General features: G+C 39.0%; 3 protein-coding genes across 4 annotated transcripts in view; all 3 read left to right on the forward strand.

Annotated features, from left to right (window-relative positions):
- LOC102203030 (zinc finger protein 385B-like) overlaps positions 1 to 11,193 on the forward strand; it is a 74,207-nt gene extending 63,014 nt beyond the window's left edge. For both annotated transcript variants that reach the window (XM_005749227.1, XM_005749228.1), the window contains 6 exons: positions 923 to 1,030; positions 5,165 to 5,348; positions 8,040 to 8,411; positions 8,520 to 8,728; positions 8,913 to 9,011; positions 9,290 to 11,193. In XM_005749227.1, the coding sequence (XP_005749284.1) occupies positions 923 to 1,030; positions 5,165 to 5,348; positions 8,040 to 8,411; positions 8,520 to 8,728; positions 8,913 to 9,011; positions 9,290 to 9,520 (1,203 nt within the window). In that variant the 3' untranslated portion in view covers positions 9,521 to 11,193. The remainder of the gene's footprint in view (positions 1 to 922; positions 1,031 to 5,164; positions 5,349 to 8,039; positions 8,412 to 8,519; positions 8,729 to 8,912; positions 9,012 to 9,289) is intronic.
- A 1,238-nt stretch (positions 11,194 to 12,431) lies between these two features.
- LOC102203501 (dnaJ homolog subfamily C member 7-like) lies at positions 12,432 to 23,539 on the forward strand. Its single transcript, XM_005749229.2, has 14 exons — positions 12,432 to 12,527; positions 15,492 to 15,580; positions 15,989 to 16,113; positions 16,223 to 16,336; positions 16,463 to 16,537; positions 17,595 to 17,713; positions 17,796 to 17,949; positions 18,658 to 18,822; positions 18,960 to 19,051; positions 19,146 to 19,219; positions 19,307 to 19,453; positions 19,734 to 19,889; positions 22,106 to 22,180; positions 22,267 to 23,539. Exons 1-14 carry the CDS (start codon positions 12,457 to 12,459, stop codon positions 22,302 to 22,304), a joined length of 1,494 nt encoding a protein of 497 aa, XP_005749286.1. The 5' UTR covers positions 12,432 to 12,456; the 3' UTR covers positions 22,305 to 23,539.
- Positions 23,540 to 24,204: 665 nt separating this feature from the next.
- LOC102203789 (ATP-citrate synthase-like) overlaps positions 24,205 to 27,027 on the forward strand; it is a 16,719-nt gene continuing 13,896 nt past the window's right edge. Inside the window, exons 1-3 of the mRNA XM_013914950.1 lie at positions 24,205 to 24,369; positions 25,926 to 26,107; positions 26,658 to 26,780. Of these exons, the coding sequence (XP_013770404.1) occupies positions 25,949 to 26,107; positions 26,658 to 26,780 (282 nt within the window). The 5' untranslated portion in view covers positions 24,205 to 24,369; positions 25,926 to 25,948. The remainder of the gene's footprint in view (positions 24,370 to 25,925; positions 26,108 to 26,657; positions 26,781 to 27,027) is intronic.

A 27,027-nucleotide genomic window follows, 5' to 3' on the forward strand; every position in this document is an offset into this window, starting at 1 on the left:
AGCACCAAAATTAAGATGAACAAATACATTTAGATGATTTTTTATTTACCATGTTATCATTTTCTATGTGAAATACTTAACATTTTTTAACAGTTTAAACAGTTATGTGAAAGCTCATGTCATCATCAGGTCAAATCATCAAACATAACTCAGAATTCTAACTGAATTTTGCTTGAGCTTCACAGCCACGTTATACTTTATTTTTAACTTGCAATCATAAACATACATGAGAAATTCCAAATATAAAACCTCTGTCTGGCACATAAAACACGTGTTTTTTGGGGGCGGCTTTTATAGTCACAGCTTAAACCTGTAATGAGTAAAGTCTGAGGAAAGTGCTAAATGTATCAGGCAGGTGGGAGGCTGGATAAATATTCATCTCTGACAACTAAAGCTAAAAATATGGCTGGAATATCACAGCTTTACTGTGGGGATTAAAAACATGCTTATATTCAGCTCGTATTTAGAAAAATATACGCAGTTTGCTGCCTTTACATAATTTACACAGAATGTTAAAAACAGACTTACAGCTCTTTCTGTCAGAAATCTACGTTTATCACACGCGGCACAGTAATTTTTTCAATCACAGGAGGACGCTAAGCAAAAATCTACAACCTTATTTAATCAAAGTAATCAGCAAAATCAGCACTGATTCATAGTTAATCTGAAATACGGAGGTAGAAATGTGGGTAGTTATTTTGTACATCTGTGCAGATTTAAATCCTTGTTAAAGGAACACATTTTAACAACAAATAAATATGCTCCATTTTGCAAATAAGATCATTAGGAATGCCACCTTTTAAAGGAAATATGCAAAAACATATTTATTTATATTTAATTATTGCACATACAAAACAAAATCTCAGGTCCTGGATTATAAAATTCAATAATTTGGTGTATATGTTTATGTTTCACCTTATAGATGGACCCAGTGCAGAAGGCAGTGATCAACCACACTTTTGGCATGACTCCACCCAAGAAAAAACCCATCATCTCCTGTAACATCTGCCACCTGCGCTTCAACTCTACTGTAAGTGCTGTAACTCTACTTTTCCTCGATGTCACAAAGGAAAGTTTGTTAGCATCTAGAATGCAACCTTAAAATAACCTGAAATCATCTCTCGTGCACCACAAGAAGATAGAAAATCTCCTCTGACCACATAGCTGGAGGTTTTTTTAGCCATTAAAGATAGTAAATCATATAATTTTTTGCAGCACGAAAATACATTTATGCCCATAGCTTTTCCAAACACTCCTCTGAAGTTCTTCTTTTTACCATTTTTTGCAGTCAACACAACATCTACATATTTTCAAATAATGTAATATTTTTTGCATCCCAAAAATGATCTTATTCCTGCCTATCTGTCTTATCACTCTGCTTGTTACATTTCTATCCTCTCTATTTTCAAATCACAGGCCACTTTAAAGGAAACCAGTCCGCTAGTTCTATTGCCTTTTATTCCTTATCACATTTTATTCATATTCATTTGACTCCAATGCCTATGGAGTTCATTTATACATATTTGCATTTATATTGTTAAGCGGTAACAGGGAGAATGACAATGACTTTGCTTTTTTGTGAAACTTTAAAGAAGCAGGACACTGGTCCAGGCTGATTATCCTACTACTCTTGCTTCCTAATCTCCTTTTTCTGTCTCTGCTCTTTACTTTTGGGTGCACAGTGATGGAGTCTGTTTTCTAGCTAACAGGCTCTCTCCTCCCTTTGTGGTACCTGCAGCTGTGCTGAGAGTGCTGGTTGACCCAGGAGTTGGATGCCAGGTTGCAGGCAGGTACCGGATCCCAACAGGGGGCAGAACAGTCCAGCAGGAATTTGCACTTCACAATTAAAGAGAAAGTCCAGAATAGCTGTGTAGCACTTTTTATGCTCATTGTTTGTGTAGTGCATAAAAAAGTTACAGCAGAATAAATTTTCGCAGTTTTACATCCTACTTTTCATGCTGGACACACAGCTTCAACTTGCCATCGGAAAATGGGATTTAGCCACACCCAGTTATGCTGGTTAAACTGTTATTTTTACTTGCAGTTGAATTTCTATTGTTTTACTGATTAGATGTTGCAGTAAATTGATAACATCTGCTAAGCTTTGTAGCTTTTCATTACCTGTGCACGTCTTAGCATCTTTTAGCCCATTGTTTTGGTTTTCTAGCATTTTGGATTGCTCTTAACAGTTTCATATTGTTTTTTTTTCATACAATAACCTTTTTTAGTTAACAAAGAGGCTTAAAGGTCAAGATCTGCAACTAGCTTGTGGACATGGCGGTGTATTCAAATGCTAGAGAGCTTTCTCAGGAGTTGGTGGAGAGAATTCAGTGTCTTATGGTTCCTATGTCCTTCTTTTGCACACATTTCATGGTAAGGTCTTGCTAGTAGAGCGGCTTTTTAGCACTAATGAGGATGTGAATGTATCCCTAATGGGAAGCTCAAGCAGTTTGTCCAGTATGAAGTCAAATAAGGATGACTGTGAAAGTAAAACCTTTGTGGGATTGGTGTAAAAATTCCAGATTATTCCTTTAAAGCTGCTGAACTCACTAAAAAGCATGAAGGTCTGACAGATCAGCAGATCATATATGATATGACCTAATTTTTCTGCTCCGTAGACAGTTGCTTGTTGTGTGTGAAGAGCATCACTGATGTGACAAATGCATAAAGCAGCTTGAATGAAGGTCATCGGTCTCCTTCAGGTGTCTCTAACTGAAGATCTTGGTCTTGCAGTCCTGGGATTCTTATTCCATGCGTTTTTCTTTCAACGATGCTATGGTGGAACATGGTGAACTCATACTACACTGGCATGCCAGATAGTATGGCAGTATGCAGATGACAGCAGAGTCGTCCGCCTGACTCAGTGGAAAATCACGCTGAATGGTTGGTGTGCACTGACATTCAACGTAGCCAAAGGGCTTGTATACCCTTTGCTCAGCCCTCCATTCCCAACCACACACTTTGACCCATGGTGCCACCCTTTCTGTTTGTGTAGGAGTCCAAGCTTTATGCAAAGTGTTGACAGGGAGACCTCTACCCCACCACTCTATGCACAATCTGTGCTCACCTAAAGATCATGTCTGCGCACTATGAATTTGAATGTGCATTAGCAAGGGATGTACAGTGTGTGCCTTGAAACTGGTATGGATAATTTGAGCAATTACAAATTATCTAACAGCCTTGTGTGAAGCCAGATACTTGAAGTCTTGTCTCACTGATTCTCCGTTCTTTAGGAAGTGCACTCGTGTCTTTCATATACAGAAAGGCACTGGGGTTGCAAAAAAATATGTGCTCTTAAAGGATAAGTGTGGTTATGTCATCATATTTTTCTTATTGTTATATAAGTCAATGCCATGAAAAGAACAAAACCATTAAAGGTTATTTAACTCCAATATCTCAGCACTGACCCATGCAGTTTCATTCTGTCCTTTTTAGAAAAGGTTACTTAAACAGCTTTTATTTTATAGAGTCTATTTTTATTTGTTGTAATAGGTATATTGTATTTAAAACACATGGTATGCATACATAAAGAGAGAAAAAAGGATTTTATGTCTCATATTATCATTTACTCATCTAAATGCCAACTTTTAGTATATTCTTATGCAGTATAATTAGAAGAATTAAGTATGAATCATGTAACTATTATGCTGCATGAGGAAAATGGCAAATGCAGACATTTAACCTGTTGAAAGCCTACTAGAAGTAACCCATGAAGCTCTTCTCTGAACTGAGAGGTTTCTGTCATATTTCAGGCCTGCTTAAGGAACAAAATGACTCCATTTGCATCAGAAGTTAGTGAGGGCGGTCCCTGCCTACGCAGCTACCCTTGGAAAAACCCAAGAAACTATTCTAACTGTGGTCAAACCATGTCTTTATTGATATATACTCAAGTGTCAACACATGGGAAAAGGGGAGGTCGTCAAATGTCATCTTTATCGGGGGAAGAGGTAACAATTAAATCACATAATTATTCCGTTCATTTTCTTCCACTTATTCAATTCAAGGTTGTTGGCTGAGGGGATGAAGGGGTGAGCCTGTCCCACCTGTCATGTGACCAAAGGCAGGTACACCCTGGACAGGTCCCTAGTCTATCAAAGGGCTAAATTAAATTACACGTTTTTAATTTGACATGTCAAGAAAAGTATCGGCTGTCACCAACTTATCCTTTGAGTACTGCTTGTTCTGTATTCATGATGTTTTGGATTGTTTGGTTAAGTTGCTGAAGCAATATTTTGCCAACTAATCTTTGGTAATTTACCATCATATATATATTTCACAATCTATGTCAATGACTCACAGTTATATTCATAAATAAATAAAATCGAACGAAGTTTCTTTTGTCTCTATTCAAAAAATAAAGTTTGCAAATCAGTCGTCATGGAGATGGCTTGGTTATAAAAGATGTCATGTAAATATTCAGCAGGACACCTATATAAGATTTATTGTATTTATTAATGAAATAATTAGCAAAATTAGTTTTTTTCCCTTTATTTTGTTTCCTAAAGATAATTCTTGTATATTAAATACTAAAATTTAATGTTGTTTGGACGTACAAGTTTTTTTATCCTGCTTCGGCTGTTTTCACTGTTGGTATACTCTGACATGAAGCTGGAAGCAGATCTTCTTCCGTAGAGCTTTGTCTACAGATATCCAGAGTCATATGGGGATCACACATATCTGCATGTGTCTGCTGTCTCGTTGCCACAAATGTGTTTTCTCTTACAGAGGGAGGCACAGAGGTCATTTTGTGTCACAGTGTAACGGACACGGGCCATTTTGTGTCAGAACGAATCAGTGGAAAGATGAGCCAGTGAGCTCAGAGGATGCTCATGAGATGCCATTAGTCCAACTGATGCTCATTTGTGCATCATCATGACAATGATGATTATCAAAATGGTGATGTGATTCTCCCTCAGAGTCAAATGCTTAAACGCATATTTTTTCCCCTAAATTTATAAGAGCATGTGAAGTCGAAGCAGTGGAACAGATGGAACTATTACAGTTTACTGATTTCGTGCTGTCCTTCACTAATTTAATCAGTCATTCTGTGCATATACTCTACGCTGACTTTCCCCTTTGCTTGTTTCGCCCTTGTGTGCACATTCCTCTGTGTGTGTGTGTGTGTGTGTTTGCGCGCGCCGCTGTGTGTATGTGTGATTGCTAGACCCAGGCAGAGGCCCACTACAAAGGTCACAAGCATGCTCGCAAGCTAAAGGCCTTGGAGACCCAGAGGAATCGGCAGAAGAACGGACAGAGTCAATCAATATCAAGCAAAGACAGAGATAGGGACAAGGGCGTGATGGGAGGAGTAACTGGGCCAACAGACTCGCAATCGAAAGACAAAACAGGTATACATTTTTCTTTTCTAAAGCCAGTCCTCTTGCCACGCTCTGAGTAATTAGATGTAATTGGGGAGACGTAAGCACTAAGGCTTGGTAGCTGCCACTCAGCTGGTTAATTACCAGCTATTACCTGTCCTACTATCATTGGATCCGTCAGACAGGTAATTACTCCCATCAAGCTAAGACATTCGGCAAGATGAGGAGCCTTAAAGCACCTCAGCAGAGATTCCATCTACAGAGAGATGTGGTAGTGTTACTGTCAGCTTTTTATTCAACAGTGATACGAGTCCCACATCCAAGTTCCTTATTCCTGTTATTTAATGAGGTGCTGTCACTTTGGACATGTCAAACAGTGTAGAAAATTATGGGAAATCGGTCAGAAGTACGGGTAATATTTGCCCACGAGTATTCTTTTCAAAATCAAACAATGGTCTGGATGTAGCCAGCAGTGGTGGCTAATGGATGTAGCAAAGAATAGCATAGCAGGGTTTCATTTCTTTCCAGCTGCTTTTTTTTTTTTTTAAAGATTTACTGCATAGATGGCAGAATTGAAATGTGTCTTTTAGAAAATAGTTTTTTTTGTTTTGTTTTGTTTTGTTTTTCATATTTTTGCACTGAAAATGGGTTCTGATCTGATTAATTAACTTATTTGTGCTTCAGTAGAGCTTGGAGTTCTTCAATGAGAAGGCCAGCAGAAATCATTACCAATTGATCTTTTTTCCCCCTGTTAATTTTTCACTTATTTCTTCAATGAAATCCACAGACCACAAATCCCCAGAAAAAATATGGGGACATTAGTGCTTACCATTACTGACCCATGTCCTTTCCATACTGTTAACTTTATAGCTATTGGCTGTATAGTTGCATTAACAGCAAAGACTAATGACTTTGCTATTTGCTTTTTTACTTCTTTCTAGTCATTAGTCACTCAACTTCTCATTCTTCCTGACTAAAAACTCACCATCTTTTTTTCTCTCCTCTGTCGGTTTTCCTTTTCATTACTGATCCTCTCTCTTTCATTTTCTTCCAGCGCCTATCAATTTCCCTCTAACCACATAATGATAAGCTTGTTACATTCGGTGGTTGCCATGGTTGTTGATTGATGGTGACAGAGGGAGCTTCGGCAGAGAGAGCGAACGAATGACAGCGAGACGCAGGGACAAAGGAAGAATGATTGAGATGGCAGGGGGGGAAAGCAGAAAAGATATGAAAATTAAAGAGAGATGAGTGCAATATAAGTATAATAGCAGGATTATATGAAAGGATGAGAACAAAGAAAAAGTTGCACAGGGAGGTCAGAGCCTGGTTCTTTTCTAAAGAAATAACTTAAGTCAAGAAAATGCATTATTCATACTTTGACTGTGAAGAAATCATGTTTCATGTAAATCAAATAATTCTGTAAGTTTAAAAATTACACGAGGTGTGGCCATAAATGCATAAATAAATTTACAAAAACATCTAAAATGTATTTGAAATTTAAAAACAGTGAGTCTAAGCATGAAACCCTCATGAAAATGGGATTTTAGTGATACCTTTACAGACTGGTCTCAGTCTGTAGCTTAATCTGCTGCATTTAGTCCCTTATATTACAATAAAAATATATCTTAGCATTTGCATTCTTTGTAATTAGTGGTAATATACTCTATTTTTCATACCCCCCAGAAAAAGTCTGGACTTTCTGTTAACTGTCTGTTTAAAATCAGATTAACATTCAATTAACATTGGATAAAGTTTAATTTAACATTACAGTATGTGTTATCTTATAATTATTTTGCTACTTCTATGTAAAATTGATGGTCATAATGAGAAACCAACAGAGACGAGAGAGTAATCACCTGCCCCTGCGTGATAGCAGTGCAGCTCTTTGAAACATTTTGACTTCGGGCATCAAAAAGGGGATTGACCCCTCATTTATCCTTTCGGCATCTCAGTTTACAGCTTTATGGACTCTATAGGAAAGTATTAGTGCCAAACAACAAAAGATGTGCTGCAGAGAAGAACTTACATTTTCCTCTATAAAATACATTATGCTTGCGGTCTAAACCAGTATTATTTTCATTTGCATGCAACCTTGAGGCCTTTGGGAACAATTATGTGATGCTTTCACTGATAGGAACTTGAATATAAGAATCAGCGCCAGTATTTCTAGTTTTCATGTTTCTGAATTTTGGGGTGTACAAAATCCACTGTAGTCCTACAGCAGTTTGCTGGATAATTGCAGAACTCACATTTGTATTCTCATAACAAGGTCAGCAGTTGTCGCCTGGCAGTTTGGCCCAAATATTAATTTAAATAGTGTGACATAAGTCAGGGAATTGTATTTAGTCAAAATGCTACTGTACTTCCATTTGCATCATTAATGCATAATGAAGGGGTGAATCTACATAATAATATTCACCCCTTTGCCGTTCTTAACTTCCCCTTCAGTCACCTTGTCGTGGTACCTTGACTGCTCTCAACGGATTGTTTTTGCCACATTAGGCAGCTGTAGCCTCGTAATTAATGACTCTCCACTGGAAAGCAAATTAGATTCTAGTATTTCCTTAAAAAGGCTAGTTTGGTCAGTATACCCATGATGAAAGACTTTCTTCTTATGTTTATGTTCATTTTGTATAACCTGTGCAGCACTTTGGTGAATTAAAGTTGTTTAAAATGTGCTATAAAAATAAGCCTTGGCACGACTTGATGTGTTAACAGGCCCAGTCACGTCATCCACTTCTGCACAGCAGCAAATGGAAATCAGCAAAGGGAGCTCACTGGCTGCCACTCCCTCTTCACAAACTTCATCCACGGACTGTTCGTTGCTAGCCTCTCCTCACCTATCCCCCCATGTTTCCCCGGGCTCTCAGTCTTCTGACCTTCCCTCAAACGTTCCACATGTGGAAGGGTGCAGCTCAGCCACCAGTTCAGCACCACAGTCTGAGCCTCAGGGAAGCTCCACGGGAGGCGAGGAGGAAACAGTGAAGGTGGAAGAGGTTAAAGAGTCCAAGAGCAACAAAAAACATCTCCACTGCCCTACATGCAAAGTGACGGTCAATTCTAGCTCCCAGCTGGAGGCTCATTGTAGCGGTAGGTAGTTCATCTCTTTGTTTTTTGCCCTTTCAATCTTTTTATTCTTTATTAATAATATTATTTAACATTCTGTTCTTCCGGTCTGATTGGTACTGATTGAATCAGGCTCTAAGCACAAGCAGATGCTGGACGGTCAGAATACCAGCCAGCCACAACGTAGGGTCAAGATGACATCATCATCCAGACCCGCCTGTCGAATTAAGCAGCGAATGGGCAGCAAAGCCAGACCAGCAAGACCAGTTGGTGTAAACAATCAGCCTTTTCACTGTGAACTGTGCCAAGTGTCTGTCAACTCAGAGTCACAGCTGAAACAGGTACGAATGCTTATCCTACTATTTTACTTTGCTAATTTTACTGCTGCATAAACCACCTGTCAATGTCCAAATGCTAAAAATGCAGGATGACTACTCTTTATACTCTACAAGGTAACTCTTTGGGAGTTTGTGTGAGCTGTCTTGACAAAATGACTTTATTCCTTCCTTTCTGTCCTTTTTTTAGCACATGAACAGCAGGAGACACAAAGAGCGTTTGGCTGGGAAGCCTGTCAAGGCGAAGTTCACCCCCTATAATAAACTACAGCCCAGTGCTGTCTTAGCGGTGAGAATTTCTCTCACACACAGACACATACAGACACACACACACATTTGTCCACTTTTATTTTTGTCTAAATCACAGATGGCCATTCAAGATCACTTACAGCACAAACAAAACATACACAAACTTGTCAGATGCAAATTAAGTGCTGTCTCTTGCACCTGTCAGCATTTTTTGCAACAATGCTGACATGTGCATTTAACTCTGAGCATCACTGTGTGTAAGTACAGCTTTACAGATGCTTGTTCAGGCTGAACACTTTTTCTTGTCTTCGATTTCAGACTAAACTGGCCCTACAGAAGCAGCTATCCAAGGCCCTGCCACCGGGCTTCCTGACCAGCCCCCTTAATCCAGCTGCCCTGTGCGCCATGGCGTCTGGACCGTTGGCACTACGGCTGCCACCGGGCCCTACAGCCATAATCCAGGGTCCCCTGATCAGCCCCACGCTCTTCAGGCCTGCCCCAGGACCGCTGAGGGCCACACATGCTCCTATTATCTTCTCTCCTTACTAGCAGGGAGCATGATGCTGAAGGACCAACAGCAGAGCTGACCTAACCTAGCCAAAACTGGGAGAAAAGATTAAACTGGTCTTCTGAGAACAAATCACAGCCCCCTCTGAGTGACAAGGACACTACACAGAGAGAGTGGGGACAACATATTATGTCAAGTTTGCCAAGTCATAAGAGCAAAAGGCACAATCCCCTGGTGTGGATTGAGATTTTGGCGCTGACTGACCAGCGTCTCATACTTAAAAATGGAAGGACCATTGCTCAGCTGTCTCCTGTCAGCAAACTGTTGAGTGCATGTTCCCCGGGGTCTGGACCCCTCTGGAAGCCATAAGAATAAGCATCCTCTAGTTTTATTTATAAAATGATAAGAAACTAATACACTAGGGTGTTTTAAGTGTTACACAGTGTTTGTTGCCAAAAAAATTCTTTAATTTTGGGAAGTTGTACTCTGGGAGAAGAAGAAAAACACTTTATCTTTGCTTAAGTTTTCATAACTAAATCTGAAACTCCCAGGAAAACTGTTGATTTCCATATGCCAACATATGACAAAAAAAGTGCAGATCTGTAACTTGTCAGGCTGAGACGACAACAATGACGACAACGAACCCTGACAAATGTTACAATTTTACAGCCATCAACAAATACAAAATGCCTTTTTTTATAATTTATTTGATACTGAAGGTTGTAAGAGTGCTGTGCTTGAAAGCATTTTACATGGAAAGTGTGCACTACTACCGTCCATGTCTTACCATTATACATCAGAGCAAAGGATCAAGGGAATGTTTCTTTAATTGAAACTCTGTTCTGGCCATACTAGAAGAATAAATCTTCATAACACTGACAAATACCAATAGTTTAAAAGTTCTAAACCAGTTAACCACCATCCTTTGAATATACACATAAGTGTTACAAGTGTTTGACACGTCGGTCTTTACTGTGCGACCCTCAATCATAGATTGGCTCCCTAAATTGGAACTCGGTAATCCAAAACTCTGATGACAGGAGCCACTATGATGCATGTTTTTTAGGAGAATTTTAGATGGCTTCATAGACATTAACACTTAAAGTCCCCAGAATTACGTTAGCGGGTATAAGCACTATTTAAACATAAATGGTTTAAAACACACTATAATGTAGTTGTATTTAGATATAAGAGTGTTTTGTTTTAACAATAGTGCAGTGTATTTGTAATGATCAAAAATCAAAATTAGAAATCTTGATAAATACAATCCATTGAACAACACACTCCTTATATCTAGCAACTTATCTAATGTTTTTTTTATGCTGCCTTAGAAAAGCTAAAGAAGGGGACTTCAAGTATTTCCAGTGAATTAACAAACTGTAGCAGCTTGATGCTGTTTGTGCAATATGAACAGATGGATGGATGTGTGTTATTCATCATATCAAAAGGCTTTATCCACAAGTTTTTAAAGTGTCTTTAACATTATATTATAATTATTATTTATAGAGTGTATTTAAAAGAAAAACAGTGTCCTCTCATTATAGAAATCTCTATCCTACATGGCTGTGCTGAATCACCCTAAGCAATATGTATTTTTAAGTGTCACCCAATACAATTAATGACTAGTGTAACTGTGCATCAATTGCAATAATGTAAATTATTATGTGGTAAAAAAAAAATGTTGATACTGTATTCTATATGAACTTATAAATAGCCCTGGTTTTTAAACCGTTGTTCTTGTGTTTTCTTTACAGGCAAACAAGTGTCTTTTTCTTCTTTTTATAATTTCATAGTGGATACATGTCATAAAATAACACAGTCGATTGATACAAAACGGGGTTCAGAATTATTGTATTTATAATCAAATAAAATGAATGCGTCATATGACATGAGTCTACGGGTTGTAGAAGAAATTACACATGTGGTGAATTATTGACCACTGAGGATTTGAAATATTTTTACCAGATTAAGTCGCAGCTGATCTGTTCCTTGTGCCTGTATTTTAATAGCTTAGTGCCCTCTAGTGGTAGGCAAAAAAGTATAAAATAGTGTAACCTAAGAGTACACAGATGTTGGTACCTTTTTTTGACATAGAGATTGGTTTAAAAAAGATTACAAAGAACTGTGGCTATCGGGATTTTTATAATGATGGCATATAATATTTAGAAACGACATCTAATTACTGGTGCAATAAAGTATTTACAGTCATTCTTGTTACCTAGACCTTATAGTCTGGAATAAATGCTATTGTTTGCATATTGAGCACTTTCATAAGCAGATTTATAAGATAGGAAAATCCATATCCACACGTACAGTTGTGGGTTATTTTATCTGGAAAAGTCTGCATGCTCCCGGGTGAACACAAAGAAATAAATTAATAAGTAAAATACAAGTGAAGGTATATAGATGATTTGAAGGTTTAAAGCTAACAGCATCATATTACTGGTTAATTTATTTTTCTTTTTCTTTTCTTTTTTTTTACTTTTGGTAACATAAAAAGACTATTTTACTTTTAGTATTGCCAGAAAATAACCTACATTTAGACACATTGATATGTATGAATGTTTTTTCGGCACTTCCTAGGAATATTAACGAGCCCACTCCTGGAAAGTGTGTAGGGATGTGTATATATTGTAAATACAAATAAGAGAATTAACACTGATAACAGCAGGGAAGCAAATAATGAAGTTATGAAACCTAGAATAGGACGTGCCTATATACATCCTTCAAAATAAAAGTCCAAACCACCAATCGCACCGAATTCTCATAAATCTATAACATTTTGTTCATGAAATAAATGGACATCATTACTACTACTACTGCTACAGACACGTATCCCGCTATAAGAACTAATAAAACCTCGTGTGGTACATTTTACTGTTTTCTTTTCTTTTTATGGAGACCTATTTTTTTTTAATTGACACAAATAGCCATTTCCGGAAATTACGTCAATTCACAGCAGTATTTTCCAGAAAAAATGGCAGCTGTTGACATCGACGTGCCGGTAGAAACAGAGCCACAAATCTGCAACCAGGAGGACCTTGAACGGTAAAAGTATACCTACTCGTCGGGTTTCACTGTGATGCGTGTGTGGAGTGAAAATAACCCGAGTGATATTAGCCGGTTAGCTGACAGAGCTCGGAAACATCAGTTCGGTCACCCCGGAGCCAAGCTAACCGTGCTAGCTTAACGCGACAGCGTTCTTAAATCTTGCTTTTTAGAAATTTCGGGTATTTGCTTTGTTATTGTTTGGGGATTTACATTAAAAATAAAATTGTGAACTCAAATTAGACAGCCGGGCAGCTCGCCAGATTGTTCGTTAAGAGAACAAAACAAAACCAGGTGAACTGGCGTGCTTTGCCATGGTCAATGTGAGGTATCCGATAATTCACGTGCGCCTAACCCCTTTGGGCGTCATTGAGCTGTATGTCAATATGTGTTTAAGTCTCATCCTTAAAGCATCTTATTTATTGCACACTAGCAGTTCCAGCTTTCATATTCGAGAAACTTCCATAAGAGACTGTCAGGTATGATCAGCAAAAGCCTTCATAACCTTAATTTGAAGTGATTACTTGTTTTCAATACTTTCCCGAGAGGTTTCATGCCATTTTACTGTATTCAAACAGTAACGAGACTATGCCGAAGGTTCTGCACCTAAAGGGAATCGAGCATGAGCGCCTCGCACCCTCAGCTCACCCGGGTGAATCGCATCGGAAACGAGTCATCAACGTGCGCTTTGCACGCAAACATGTTTTTTTTTTGGTCTCCTTTCGTGCAAGCGGCCTTTGTTGCATTTCCGCTTAAATACACCGTAACGCACCTGCGTGGGATAATAAAAGTACTGTTAGGTGTTATACCTTGTCTGGCTTACGTAACGATGGACTTGAAAGATTAAAATGTAGGATTGAGTGAGACCTGGATTAATCGTACCGTAAATGTAAAATGTGACTTCAGTGTGCGGGAGGAAATTATTTTCAGGATTGTAATAGAAATATTTTTGACCTGTTTTTAAGTTGGGTTTCTTTAACTAAAACATGTAACGCATTATTGTTATCAAATGGTCGCAACAGGAAGCTCCGTGGACTTTATATCGAACACAGTAAAGCCACCTGATTCCCTTAATGATTTGCGGGCATATTAATGAGCAAAGTCACTCCCCAAAGCCTAATTTTGCTTTAGTCGAATTATCCTAATATTAAAGTTTGATAGGAAGAAAACCGATTGGGCAAGTAATCCTTGGAAAATCATTTATAACTCTTGTGGCTAAAAAAGTTAAACAAAAAAATAACTAACTGTTGCCCATCGTGTCTTTTTCAGAAATCTAAAATTAATTATTTGGAATTTCAAAATCAGGGATCAAAGTAACCAAAATATTTGGAGCAGTGAAAAAGAGTGCTGGAAGGGTGGAGCAGTGACAACAAAATGGTAGTGAGACAGTGATGATGTGTGGTTTGGAGGCGGTGGCACAAACAAAAAGAAAGGAGGCAAACTTAAAGCTGGCAAGATTTTCACTGAGAATGATCAGAATGTACAGGAATGAGTACACAGGGACAGTTTAGGTTGAGCGATTTGAAGTTAGACACCAGGTTTATTCACGTAATTTAAAATTTTGAGTTGATTCCATTTTCACTGTTAAACTGCAAAAATCCATAGCTCAATTGAAATGGATCAAATTATTCCATTGTTGTTGTATGCCTCCAAGCTTTTTTTTTCTTCTCACAATTGCAAAACTGTGACGTCAAACTCGGAAAGAATCCAAGCTTTTTCTACATTGTGTAGACTCAGAGATAATACAACTTTTATGTTTTCCCTATATACAGACCATTGTCCAAAAATAAATCAGGAAATCCATTTAAAAAGTAGGTTCTATAAACATCTATATGGTCTTATTAGTATCCATCGCTATGTTGGACTGTTGTTCACAGTTAAGGCATGCAGGTTTTCACAGGAAGATAGAAACGCCACAGGTAGAACTTAAACATAACTCTGGTTTGGTGGGATCCTGGCTTTAACACATCACATACTTCTAAAGAATTTTTTATATTTCATGAAGACATTTAATGGCTTTGCATTATTTCTTTTTTAAAATATAATGCTATCCTTTTTCTAAATGAAGAATAGAATACAGATAATTGATTTTATTTTGAATTTACACCAAATAAGAATTCTCATTTGTGTTTGTTCACTTTAAGTGAAACAACAAACTGCAGACACTATCACTTAAAAAAAAAAGACTAAACCCTAACCCCTAACTTAAAAACAATATAGTAACTATAGCAGGCCGTTTGAAAGTAATTATTAGTTTCTGATTCCTCATGAAACCTAGTTCAGTCAGGTATGTGTGATTTGTGGTTGATCCACTTGTGAGTCACCTGGACTTGTTTCATCTCAGTTAAAGTGGTTTAATATTGTTTGCTTGAGTTTGTTGCATGTTGGGTTTTTTGTGTCTGCATTCTTAGGTGTGGCTAACAAGTGTCGCAACAGCACCCACATTTATTGTATCGGAAAAGTACTTTTATTGTACCTGGGTACATTTTGGGCTACATAAAAACTGCTACATTAAGTCATACATGAGAATCAGTATTGAGTTCTCCTTTAACACTTGGCACTTATGAAAAGACTGCAGCCGGTGAATTTCATGGCTATGTTTAGTACTTGAGCTATCAGTAGTCAGGACTGTATGTACCCAGATCTGCTGTCCTAGTTCTAGGTGAAGCACAGTCGAGTCCTTGTGGACACTTTGCAGGCTGGAAATTCCCTGAAAAGTGAAAACTGGTACTAGAAGAAGTATCACTGTTTTATAGTCAAGGTCATTCATTCAGTTACAGTCAGGAATTTCAGCCATCAGTGGAAACTACAATAAAAAGGTTTATATGGGGGTTCGGTGGGGACAGTAGTTTGTTTAAACGCTTCCTGTATATCTCCACCTTCAGGGGGGAAATTAAGTGGTTTATTAGTTTTCTGGTTTATTGAGTAGTTTTAATTAATTATGTCTTTTTCTCCACTCTCCAGTCTGGCTGAAAGTTTCAAAGAGCAAGGCAATGCATACTACAGCAAGAAGGATTACTCTCAGGCTTTCAACTATTACACCAAGGCCATTGGTGAGTATACTCGGTGGCTTGATTTTAAGTTGTCACATTGTTGACTCTAAACACCCAACGACGCCCACTCGACATTTCTTCATACTTTGCTGTTGAGAAATGCTGCCAGTGAACAGTCCCAATAAAGGCCTGCGGTACAGTCATGCACTGATTGTTGGCACAAGATTTTAGTTTGGCAGTGGCTGATTCAGCTGCACACCATCCTGTAATCATATAAGTTGGGACAAAAGAAAAACAAAAAATGGGGAACTCAGAGTTTACCTTCTTATTTTTGTTTTCTGATGATGCTGAAACACTCCAGTTGTCAGTGACGGCAAGCCCAGATGTTGGTCTCTGATATGCACCTGTATCATTTTGTTTTTGTCACATAAATGATTCTTTTTTTCTTTTCTTTTTTTAAATCTGAAGATGCATGCCCCAAAAATGCCAGTTATTATGGGAACAGGGCAGCCACCCTCATGATGCTCTGCCGCTTTCGGGAGGCTCTAGAAGATTCCCAGCAGGCTGTGCGTCTGGATGACTGTTTCATGAAGGTGAGTTTGAACTGCTTGTGACATATCGAACATCACTTGTATTGTCCGCTTCGCACATCATGCAGCGCACGGTAATGATGTTCTGAGAAATGTCCGTTCCATCTCATAGGGGCATCTACGTGAGGGCAAGTGCCACCTGTCTTTGGGAAATGCCATGGCAGCCAATCGCTGCTTTCAGAAGGTTTTGGAACTGGAGCCGAGCAATAGAGAGGCCCAGCAGGAGGTGGGAAGCTTTAATCATTTTATTTAATTACTATATAAAAACAAGCATTGAGTAGGATCACATGCTGAGCTAAATATTTGAGTGAATCCATCGGTTAGTAATTATTGTTGTTTTTATTAATTTTAGAAAAATAATGCAGCAACACTGTTGGAATATCAGCGGATGGCAGATTTTGGCTTTGAAAAGCGGGATTTCAGAAAGGTAAATTATGCACGTTCTCTTGTTTTTTAGCATTCTTGTAAATTATAAATTGAGTTTTGTTTGCCACTGTATGAGTGTGTGGTTGTCACCAAAACACAAAAATGCTGGAAAAGGATTTTGTCATATGTCTGTGTGATTAGATAAAATTTTAGCGTTTACATGTTGGACTTTGCTATTTCTCATATTTATATGAAAAGTACAATTTTGACATTAAATGATTATGAAAACAAGAAAATGGGCTCTCATCACAAAGCCTCTGCGTGCGTGCGAGTTTGTGTAAATCCTTTCCTTTTCAGCTCTCCCTAAACACTCAAACTCACTCGCTGTTGAGTACAATATGATTCTAACAGAAAACCTTCAGGCAACAAAATCTTTGTAGAAGAAACACAACTGTCACAGTTTCTGAGGTGAACCTGTGGAAGTATTAACAGTTGCCTCTGTCTCTAGATTACTCAGTGTCACATGCAGACCGATATCGGTGGAATGCGACAATTGGCTGGCGGCTCCGGCTAGCTACCTTGCTGGTCGCTGAGGCACGCAAGTCTGCTGCCGCCGGGCCCCTCTCTACGTTCCCATCTCCACTGCAGAAATCCCGCGGTGGTGGCAAGCCAGCAGGGACCAGCAGTTGCACTTGCGAGATGTGCTATAGTGCCAAATCTCAGAGTCAGAGCCTAACTCCGACCGGATGAACCTGCGTCCTCCACCACCTCCACATCACTTTGTTTTTATTCATTTATTAGATTTTTTTCATATAAATTTTACAGTTAAAGAAAATCCCTCAGTCTTAAAGTTAAATAACTTGTTTCTTCAGGTAATTAAATCAAATATTGAGCAAAAGAAACTGCTGGGGGGGTTTTTTGTTTTCTTTTTTATTTGCCATAATCGGGCAGCCTTATTACAAAGACAACAGCCACTGCGCGCTGTGATGGATGGTGACCTATCCAGTGGATGCATGGATTGTTAGTTTTCACAAAGCTCCAAATATTTCAGTTTTTCCAGTTTCTCAATGTAATATGGGGGTATAACTGTGTAGTATTTGGTTGTGGCCCTGATTCAGGTGGTGTACTGCATGGACCGGGCCTTAGCTTTGGCTTCTGCCTGCCACCGCTTCAAAATCCTCAAAGCAGAATGTCTCGCTCTGCTTGGACGCTATCCAGAAGCTCAGTCTGTAGCAAGGTAAGAGCAGCTGTGATGGACAGTCATTATTTTTTATTCCACTTCTTTGTGCCATTCTTTAAAGCCAGCCTTTTCTTTACAGTGACATCCTGCGAATGGATTCTACAAATGCAGACGCGCTGTACGTTCGAGGCCTGTGTCTTTATTATGAGGACTGCATCGATAAAGCGGTGCAGTTCTTTGTCCAGGCTCTGAAAATGGCACCTGACCATGAAAAAGCCCGACTGGCCTGCAGGGTAAGATTGTTGATAATGCCACCTACAACTCAATGTTTGCAAGTTCTTTTTGTATTGAAGTTCCACAGTTGCAAACTAAGAATGCAAGACAAAGTTAGAGAGGCAAGCTGAGATGGTCTGGACTTGTGCAGAGGAGGTATACCAGATAAAGGATGTTGCCAGGCAGGAGGAAAAAGGGAAGACCTCAGTGGAAGCTTGTGATTGTAGTGAAGGGGGACAACCAGATGGTTGATGTGACAGAGTAGGATGCTAGTCATAGGGTGAGATGGAGGCAGATGATCAAAAGAAGATGATTGATTAAATTCAAGGAGCTTTGCTTTAAGGTAAAACACCATATGACCTTTTTCAAGGTCCTTCTAAATGGGTCCCCGTATTTCTTTCTATGTGTGTACAAGCACAAATGTAGTTGACACTATAGACACTTCAGGTGATTATTTTGCAGTAATTTGTGACAAGATAAGCAACCTTGGCCGTGTGTTTACACGGCAGAAGAACAAGGGTACACAGTAAAGTAGTCGGCGCTAAATTTAAAATATAATCCAAAAATCAGCTTTCAAAGGATGAAAAATGACCTGAGATGTTTTTAGACTTCAAGTTTGCACACAATATGTTTTGAAAAAAACATTGAAAATACAAATAGATTAAAGGATTTTTAAGAATGTTAAAACAAAAGGCCTGAAAAGTATCGGTGCCTTCTTTGCTCACCAGAATGCCAAAGCATTAAAAGCTAAGAAGGAGGAAGGAAACCAGGCGTTTAAGAACAACAACTATGAAGCTGCCTATCAGCTTTACACCGAGGCACTCGCAATAGACCCCAACAACATTAAGACCAACGCTAAACTCTACTGCAACAGAGCCACAGCAGGAGCAAAGGTAAAAGCTTGTTTCGTTATACCACAGTTTCCTCTCGTTGTTAGCTATAATTTGCTTAATATTAGTAATCGAAGTATCCTGGGTCTTCTGGTTCTTTGTATCCTGTCAGCTCACTGTCATTATCTCTTCGTCAACAGCTGAAGAAAGTTGATCAAGCCATTGAAGACTGTACCAGTGCAATCAAACTAGATGACACTTACATCAAGGCATACTTAAGAAGAGCTCAGTGGTATGTTACAGGCATTCTGAGTCAGTTTTCCATGCTTTGTGTGTTTTGTTGTTCAGCATTGTAAAGTTTGTGTCTGACCTTGTGTTACCTGTAGCTACATGGACACAGAGCAATATGAAGAGGCCGTACGGGACTATGAAAAAGTTTATCAGACAGAGAAAACCTCAGGTGAGCTGCTCTCCTTGTTTTCCTAAGCTCTGATTGAATTTAATGTTCAGTTTTTCTCACATGGCTTGCATTTCTATTTCCCTCCAGATCACAAGCAAATGCTGAAGAAGGCACAGATGGAGCTGAAGAAGAGCAAAAGGAAAGATTACTACAAGGTGCTCGGGGTCGGGAAGAATGCTACTGAGGACGAGATCAAGAAAGCGTATCGCAAACGAGCACTCATGCATCACCCAGGTAGCTGTCCTAGTCTTTCCACACAGTTCACACTAGTACAGCTCACAGTAATCAGGGCTCTGCCTAGAGTATTGGTCAGATTTAAGTGCAGTGTGCACACAGTAGGTCAAGGCCAACCAATGACAAGACAACGCATCACTTTTTCTCTGTACTTTACACATTACAACAACCAGTGAATTGTGTTAGGATCATGAGCCAGCTGAGCTACAACATCACTTAACAGTTGAGTCTCACTTATCTCGAGGATTTATTGTAGACAACCGTTGAAATTGTCTTGCAGACCGTCACAGTTCAGCAACACCAGAGGTGCAAAAGGAGGAGGAAAAGAAATTTAAAGAAGTGGGTGAGGCCTTCACTGTCCTCTCCGACCCGAAGAAGAAGGTCCGCTATGACAACGGGCATGACCTGGAGGATGACGGCTGTTTTGATGGCGGAGGTACATTTATATTCCCTCTGTGCTCCTATCGGCTTTTGAGTTGGGAAACGGGTGCATCTAAAGAAAAGAGTAACCCAGAAGATATTTTGACCTGTCATAGTGGGAAATAGCAGTGGCTTTGTCATTTATTATAGGGCATTTGTTTGTACTTGGGTAATTAATAAGACCAATAGATCTTTTAGACCTAGTAGGAAACCCAGGAGATCATGATTGTCTGAACAATGGTCGTGTTTACATTTGAAAAAGGGCAAAAACCTTTTTAAGGGTTTTGGGTTTTCTGTAGACTTCATATATGATTATTGCCCAGTTTTACATGAGAAAGTTCCAAGATTTTTTGGGACCTCATTTAAATTAAACACTGAGACATGTCAACACAGAAAAAAGTACAATTTAATTTCCATAATTTAGTTTCTAGAAACTCATTCCATGTTTCCATGCAGCAAGTCCCCGTGTCCCTGACTTGCTGTCAAACTGTCAAGACCTAATGGGACGCTTTAACAGAACACGGGCAAATTTTCATACATTACTAACCATTTTGACCATGCAATGTCAGTTAAAATGTCTGCTTGTGTAAGAAGGCCTTTTATAATGTGGCATCCCATGACGGTCCCTACAAAATCAAGTGTCAGTCGCCTTTAGGTGATGGAACTGAGTGATATGGCTAAAAAAACAAAAACTTTGTATCTCAAAACTAATATCTGTGTTCCTAAGAGAAACTATAATATATACTACAAAATAAAATCGTTAAGTTTATTGTTAAAGTTTTACTACAAATTTTTATCATAAAAACCTTGTTTCTCAACTAAAATAAGCAAAATATTTAAATAATTAAAAGAAATGGTGTAAAATATGTGAGAAGATGTGCGGAGACGGTGGAGTGCTGGCGGAGGCGTCCCTTGGCTTTGTTGGCCGTTGTTATTGGAAGTGAATGACATACTCTCCATCGCCAGTTTATAAGAAGCTGCAGCTGTCAGCAGTGATTGAGTCGCTGAAATCAGCCGCAAAGCAGCAGTAAAGTAGTAAAGCTGATTGGTCCAACTCACGCAAAAATTTTCAACCTTTTCTCCTCCAGAAAAGGAAATAAGATGCATTTATAGCCAAAATGCAGACAATTACAACATGTACGTGCTAATCCACATAGAAACTATGAATCAACTTTTACAAACACGGTTATTATATATATCTTCCACCTCTAATAGGTTCCACTGTTTCTAAGTCTCATCTTAGAGCATCACTGTATGTGATTAGTGGCAGCATGTTTTGGTCTTTTCAGTGTCACCCTGTGGTTTTAATTGTAAAGAGTTTAGAAGTAAAATCTTCTGAAGTCACCGGTCTGCCTGCAGGAAATAAAATTTGCGATGCATGTTGTTGTCTATATACTGCTGTGGAGACAAAGTCCAGTGAAAACAATGTGAAAAATCTTCCTTTAGAAAGGATACATTTTTAAAGCTACTAATTTGATTCAAAAGTTGTTTTCAATATATGGACATAAAACAACACTAACATCGGAGGCAACAATGTTGCATTACGTTGTGTCCAGAAAGCTGGCTGTAAAGTTTCAGAAGATATTAATTGTTTTGAATATTTCTCACAGAATACAACAAAGAGCAACATACCTTGTGAAAAAAGCAGAAGTCCAATTCATACTGTGACGTACACGATTTATCAGCAGGCTGAAATTACTGGTTGATACTGGCTAATTGCTGATCAGCTGGTATCACATATATAACAGCTGAGATGGAAGAAACCCTTTTGACAAGGTTACGAGTGTTGATGTTGTAGTTTGTCCACCAGAGGGCGCTTTGCAACTTCAAAAGAGCAACAACCAGCTGATCAAAGTAGAACTAAACAAGTAAATGTTTGGGAATTTTTTTGCATTGTGTGTCTGAAAAGGAAAAATATTGGCTGATATCTGATTTTTAAATCGACAAATATCTGTACTGTTCTAATACTGGTTTGCCAGTATGAGGCTGTACATTTAAGTCCAGTTAGTTATCTGTTACAGATTGGACCTGTACTAAAAAAATAAAATAAATAAATAAATAATAATTAAAAAAAAAAAACCCAAAAAAAACACTTATAGTTCCTATTTCTCTTTAAATAATATGTGCAATATATCACATAAATTGTTTTCCTTCCTGTATTTCCATTCTTTTCCCATCTTTGGCTTCCTTTTATCCTCCATGTTAACCTTGCTCTACTTCCTGTTTCTACAGATTTTGATGCAAACAACATCTTCAGGGCTTTCTTTGGTGGCCACAGTGGAGGATTCACTTTCGATTCCAGCCCAGGTACGTTTTCTCTTCACTCCATGGTTTTTATATATACATAGGTTTATTGAACACTAACTGAATATTTGTTTTGTGATTTATTACAGACTCTGGACCTGGAAATTTCTTTTTCCAGTTTGGCTAAAGCAGTGGAGCATACACTGGACAAAGTCAAGTCGGACCCACAGTCACCTCATGATGCTCATACTTATGAGTGTCCTGTTAAAATCTCACTTAAAAAAAAAATCTTCTTTTGAAATACCGCATACATTCCTAAATTAACTCCCTTGCATTGATGCTCAGCCTTTGAGAAGGATTCAAACATTGATGAAGTCTTTAAAAAGTCTTTTAGATGCAGTTTGCATCAGCTGGGCAGAGCTTGTCTCTATTGCCAAAATTGACATTTATGTTCTATGAAATTTCATGTTGTTAAACTGCCTCAGTCTCTATGAAGGGGATGAACAGTGAGGACATACTGGCCATCATGTCTTGATTATTTTGAGAAGCTGTAACGATGCATACGTGTTTAAAGTTCTCCTTGGACTGCACATCTCTAGTGGAAGAGCTGATGTTCTGTGGAAGTTCAGTGACAAATCTGACCTCAGGACAGCCTGTTAATGACAAGGCCGTTCTCTTATGAGTGTGCGTCCAGATTTTACTGGCTCTCTTGCCAAATACAGAATCCAGTTGCAGGGTTTTTATTTCCTCTCCATTCTTCATTGTATATTTGACTCGAATGTAAAACATTATGTGTCCACACATTGTCCTTCAGTCTTCCCTGAGTCTATTTATATTTATTGTACTGTATATCCTAAAGTGTATGCAGCAAAATCCCAGTGATGTTCGTCTTCCTTTGTTTGTAAATGTTTTTGACCCCATCCTTTTCACTCATTTTTCACCTGTCTGAAACGGACCCACATAGGAATACATCCACACTTTGTTTTTGTTTTGTTCTTTTCAAAGCAACTTCACAAACGTCATCCACATGTTGCACTGCCCCATTCAAATTCAAGTGGTGCCTTACTAGAATCAGTGAAGCGTCCTAAATAAATCCACATACTAGTTCAAAAAAAAGGCAGATGTTACACTTGTATAGCAATTTTTTGGTTTTATGATAATCTGGAGGAAAATCTTTTCATCTTGGACCCGTGTCATCAGTCACACTTTGCTGTCATTCATCCATTCATCAGTACAACCCTTCCCCTACTTGTTCCACCTGTTTAAAGGGGCACTGATAGCTTCCACTGTTAACTGTTCTGTCACTGATGTGTACATTACGTTTAAAAACTTGCTACGGTATCAACAAGACCTTTTTTTTTTTTCTTCCTTTTTTTGGACTTTTCTTTTTTAACTGGTAAAATAAAGGCTTGTCTTTTACTGTAATGAGTTTTGTCTTTGACTTTGTTCCTGATGATTACTTTTAAAAGACAGGATATCATCTTGTCCAGCAGGTATATGTAATCACTTTGATCACTTACAGATTCATATCACACTGCATATGAATAATGATTCACTGCGAAAATGACTTTGTTTACAACTCTGGTTTCACTGAGTGCTGAAGTAAAGCTCTGAAAAAAGGAGCGGTGTTAAGAAAGTTCCTCTTTCTTTTATAAGTTTCACAGTGACTTCTTTTTATAACGATCTATAAAAATTGGAGACATTCAAGCTTGTTGATAGCTCCTCGGCACATTTTAAATCAAATAACCAGCTATAGAATGACTCGAATAAAACCCCCTATTGGGTTTTTCTTTGTAAACTTTAACCAACGTGCTTTTCACCTTTGTTATTGATTTCAGACTTCACCGGTAACTCCAAAGGAAGCAATTTTTAAAATCAATATTTATAAATATTGGCAAATTCAGATTTTTTATACTATAACTATTTGTAGTGCAGGACCTAAAATAAGAGTTGTTTAAAGAGAAGCGGGGAGGGGGCGTCAATAACATTTTCTAGGTTGGCCAATTTTTTTTAAATTTTTTTTTTTTAACAATGCCTTGGTCGTGACTGACGTCACCACGTGACCTGTTTTAAGCCAATCAGGCACTCGTAGAGACGTGTAATCGGTCGCCAGATTATGGTTCGACAGGAGCGGAGTGAGGTGGCAGGGACTGGCAGCAGTTGACTCCGGTATAATAAGAGCTGGCTGTTTAGCTGTGTCATTTTTTGGCCTGGACACGATCCTTCAAGAAGGTGTGATTGTCACTGACAAGGTAACAGCTTTCACTCAGCTACTTTCTACTCCAGCGTTAGCCAGCTCTTCTTTGTAGCCTTTAACTGGCAAGTGTCCGCACCAATGCGAGGCTACAGCGGTTAGCCGTAGTGTTAGTCTTCAGGGTAGCGGATGTGAGATGATGTGAGGGCTGTCTGCCAAAACTGCAGCAAAGTGCTAGCTCGGCAGAGCAAGAACAAGTATGGTCTTTATTGAAATTTTGCCCAATTGTTTTGCTTGAAAACAGCATATCCGAAGTGATGTGCTTTACTTTTTCAGTGATAAAAGCAAGCAAGCTAGCTTATCCTTGCATCATCCGCAGAGAGGGAGCATCCTCCTGTTTTATTCCTTATCGTGAAGGTTTTCGTACTGCATTTATTTCTTCTCTCCCGGAAGTTCTTTCTCTATTTACCCAGAGTGAGCTAGCTCAAGTTGTTGTCAGGCTTGCCTGGCTGGCTGGTTCAGGAGTGGGTGTGGTGGCTGCTACAGGAGCTTCATTCATAGGATAAGTGATGCTAACCCCTGAGTTCGTCTGACAGCAGCTGTGTCTGAAGCAGCACCCAACCCCCCTTGGTTGCCACTCTAACAGCTGCCATCAGGTCCAGCTTCTTCATCCCACAAGCCTGGACAGCACAACTAATTGCACGGCAAGGTAGCTTCATATAATACACTGGACCGGTGGATTAATCTGGCTAAATTCTGGACATCCGTCTCTAAAAGTGGAAGGATAGCCTGCTGTGATGAAGCTGTTAGATTTCTTGATTTCTCTAAGCGCTGCCCCTCCTTAGGTTACCAGAAGCTCAAATATAAACCACCATAAAATGTTATCAGTGACACGGAGGTAGAGGCGATAAGATCCACGTAATCAAGGCTCATTACTGCTCATTACAACTTTGCTTGGTTGGTGGGTGACTTGGTAAATGTAAAATTTTTAGGCTTTTTAATGCATTTCTTTTTTATACACCATAGTGTGCTGCATCTTATTATACTGAACTTTAGGCTATGAACCCCAAAAAAACAGTCGCCTAAATATTCATGATTGTGTATATTTGTGGTGAGGCAAAGTTGGTTGAGCACGCCCAACAACTTCCTGGGATGTTAAAACAGGAATGACAAGGTCATCAGTGCAGGCTGTTGTGATAATCCGTCACGTGTTTACTGTAAGATTGAGAAACGGGTTTGACTGAGAGCTTGTTTAGTATTTGGTTTTTATACATTTTTGATTTTCTAATAACTTGGTTCTCTACTTTTGTGTTTAACTGCACTTAATCTGCAAAATAAGTCTTTTTAGATGTGTGCATACAGAATTTGACACTTATCATGGGCATGAAGGTCATGGTGTCATGGGCTTTTAATGGTTTATTTGAACTGCTCCTTCTCCACAGTGGAATTGTTTCTTTATTGACATACACCCCTCCCAATATTTGGCTAAATGTCCTTTTGCAAGTTTTACCTAAACACTTTTGGTATCCATCAAAATGCACCTGTGCATTGTTTTAATTTTTAACTTAAGTTTGGACTCTATTCCCAGTTATCAGTTTTCGTCCTTCCCCAAAGGTCCTGCTCTATCCAGCGCTGCCATGTCGGCGAAGGCCATCTCAGAGCAGACAGGGAAAGAGCTGTTGTATAAGAACATCTGCACCTCGGCGGCCGTGCAGAACCGTTTCCATTATGCTAGTGTAACAGCTGAGACTGACTGGGCCCGCCTCACACAGGACCATTCATGGCTGCTGACAGAGGTAAGACTGTTTTTGTCCAGCTCATGAAGCCTGATTACAACCTTCAAAAGTTAATTTACCTACATGTGCTGTATTATAACAATCAGAGTGATTTGCATAGACTGTATAAAAGATGCACACAGCTTTCAGGTCTGAAAGGTGAAGCCATTTTGCACTGCCTTTAATGGTCACCAGGGACACATTAAAAACAATGCAGGTTTTAGACATTTTGCTATCACAGATTACAAAAGATTTAAAGTCCTAACCCTCGTTCTCAGTGTTTCAAAACAGGACTTCCACTCCAACCAGTGAGTTATGTCACATCAATCTTTTATAGTATCAGTGGTGACTGACTGGACACATCTGAAATGTGTCTGAACCTTTGCTGTGCCCATGTGTCAGTGCAACAACATGTCTGGCTCATGCGCTTCCTGTTTCGGCAGTTGATTGGCTCTCTCACAGCAGGGCTGGGAAACCCTACCCATCTTTATTGTTTCTACCATAGTCATACCACACTATCATACCAAAAAAAAACCCCACGTGTGTCCTGTTTCTTTGCTCATCCCAAAAGAGGCTGGTGGTGAAGCCAGATCAACTGATAAAGCGGCGCGGGAAGCTCGGCCTAGTGGGCATCAACAAGGACCTGCAGGGTGTCCGGGAGTGGCTCAAAGACCACCTAATGAAGGAGACAACTGTGAGTTAACTGTACTCTCTCTTAGTGAGCATAAAACCCAGCCATGACTGTCTTTGTGGCAATAAAGCAAATCCACGTGCTGCAGTAGTTGGAACCACGAGAAACACATTGCATCATTTTCTGAGGAGGTATTTGATTCGAATGCAGTGACTGTTGCCAAGTAGAACATGACTGACGTGCTGTTCATGTTTAAAACGTCATCAACCAGAACCATATGTGAGGATGGCTTTGCTTTGCTAATACAGGG

This window comes from Pundamilia nyererei, unplaced genomic scaffold (genome assembly GCF_000239375.1).
Source record: "Pundamilia nyererei isolate P.nyererei 1_Seehausen unplaced genomic scaffold, PunNye1.0 scaffold00240, whole genome shotgun sequence".
NCBI lineage: Eukaryota > Metazoa > Chordata > Actinopteri > Cichliformes > Cichlidae > Pundamilia > Pundamilia nyererei.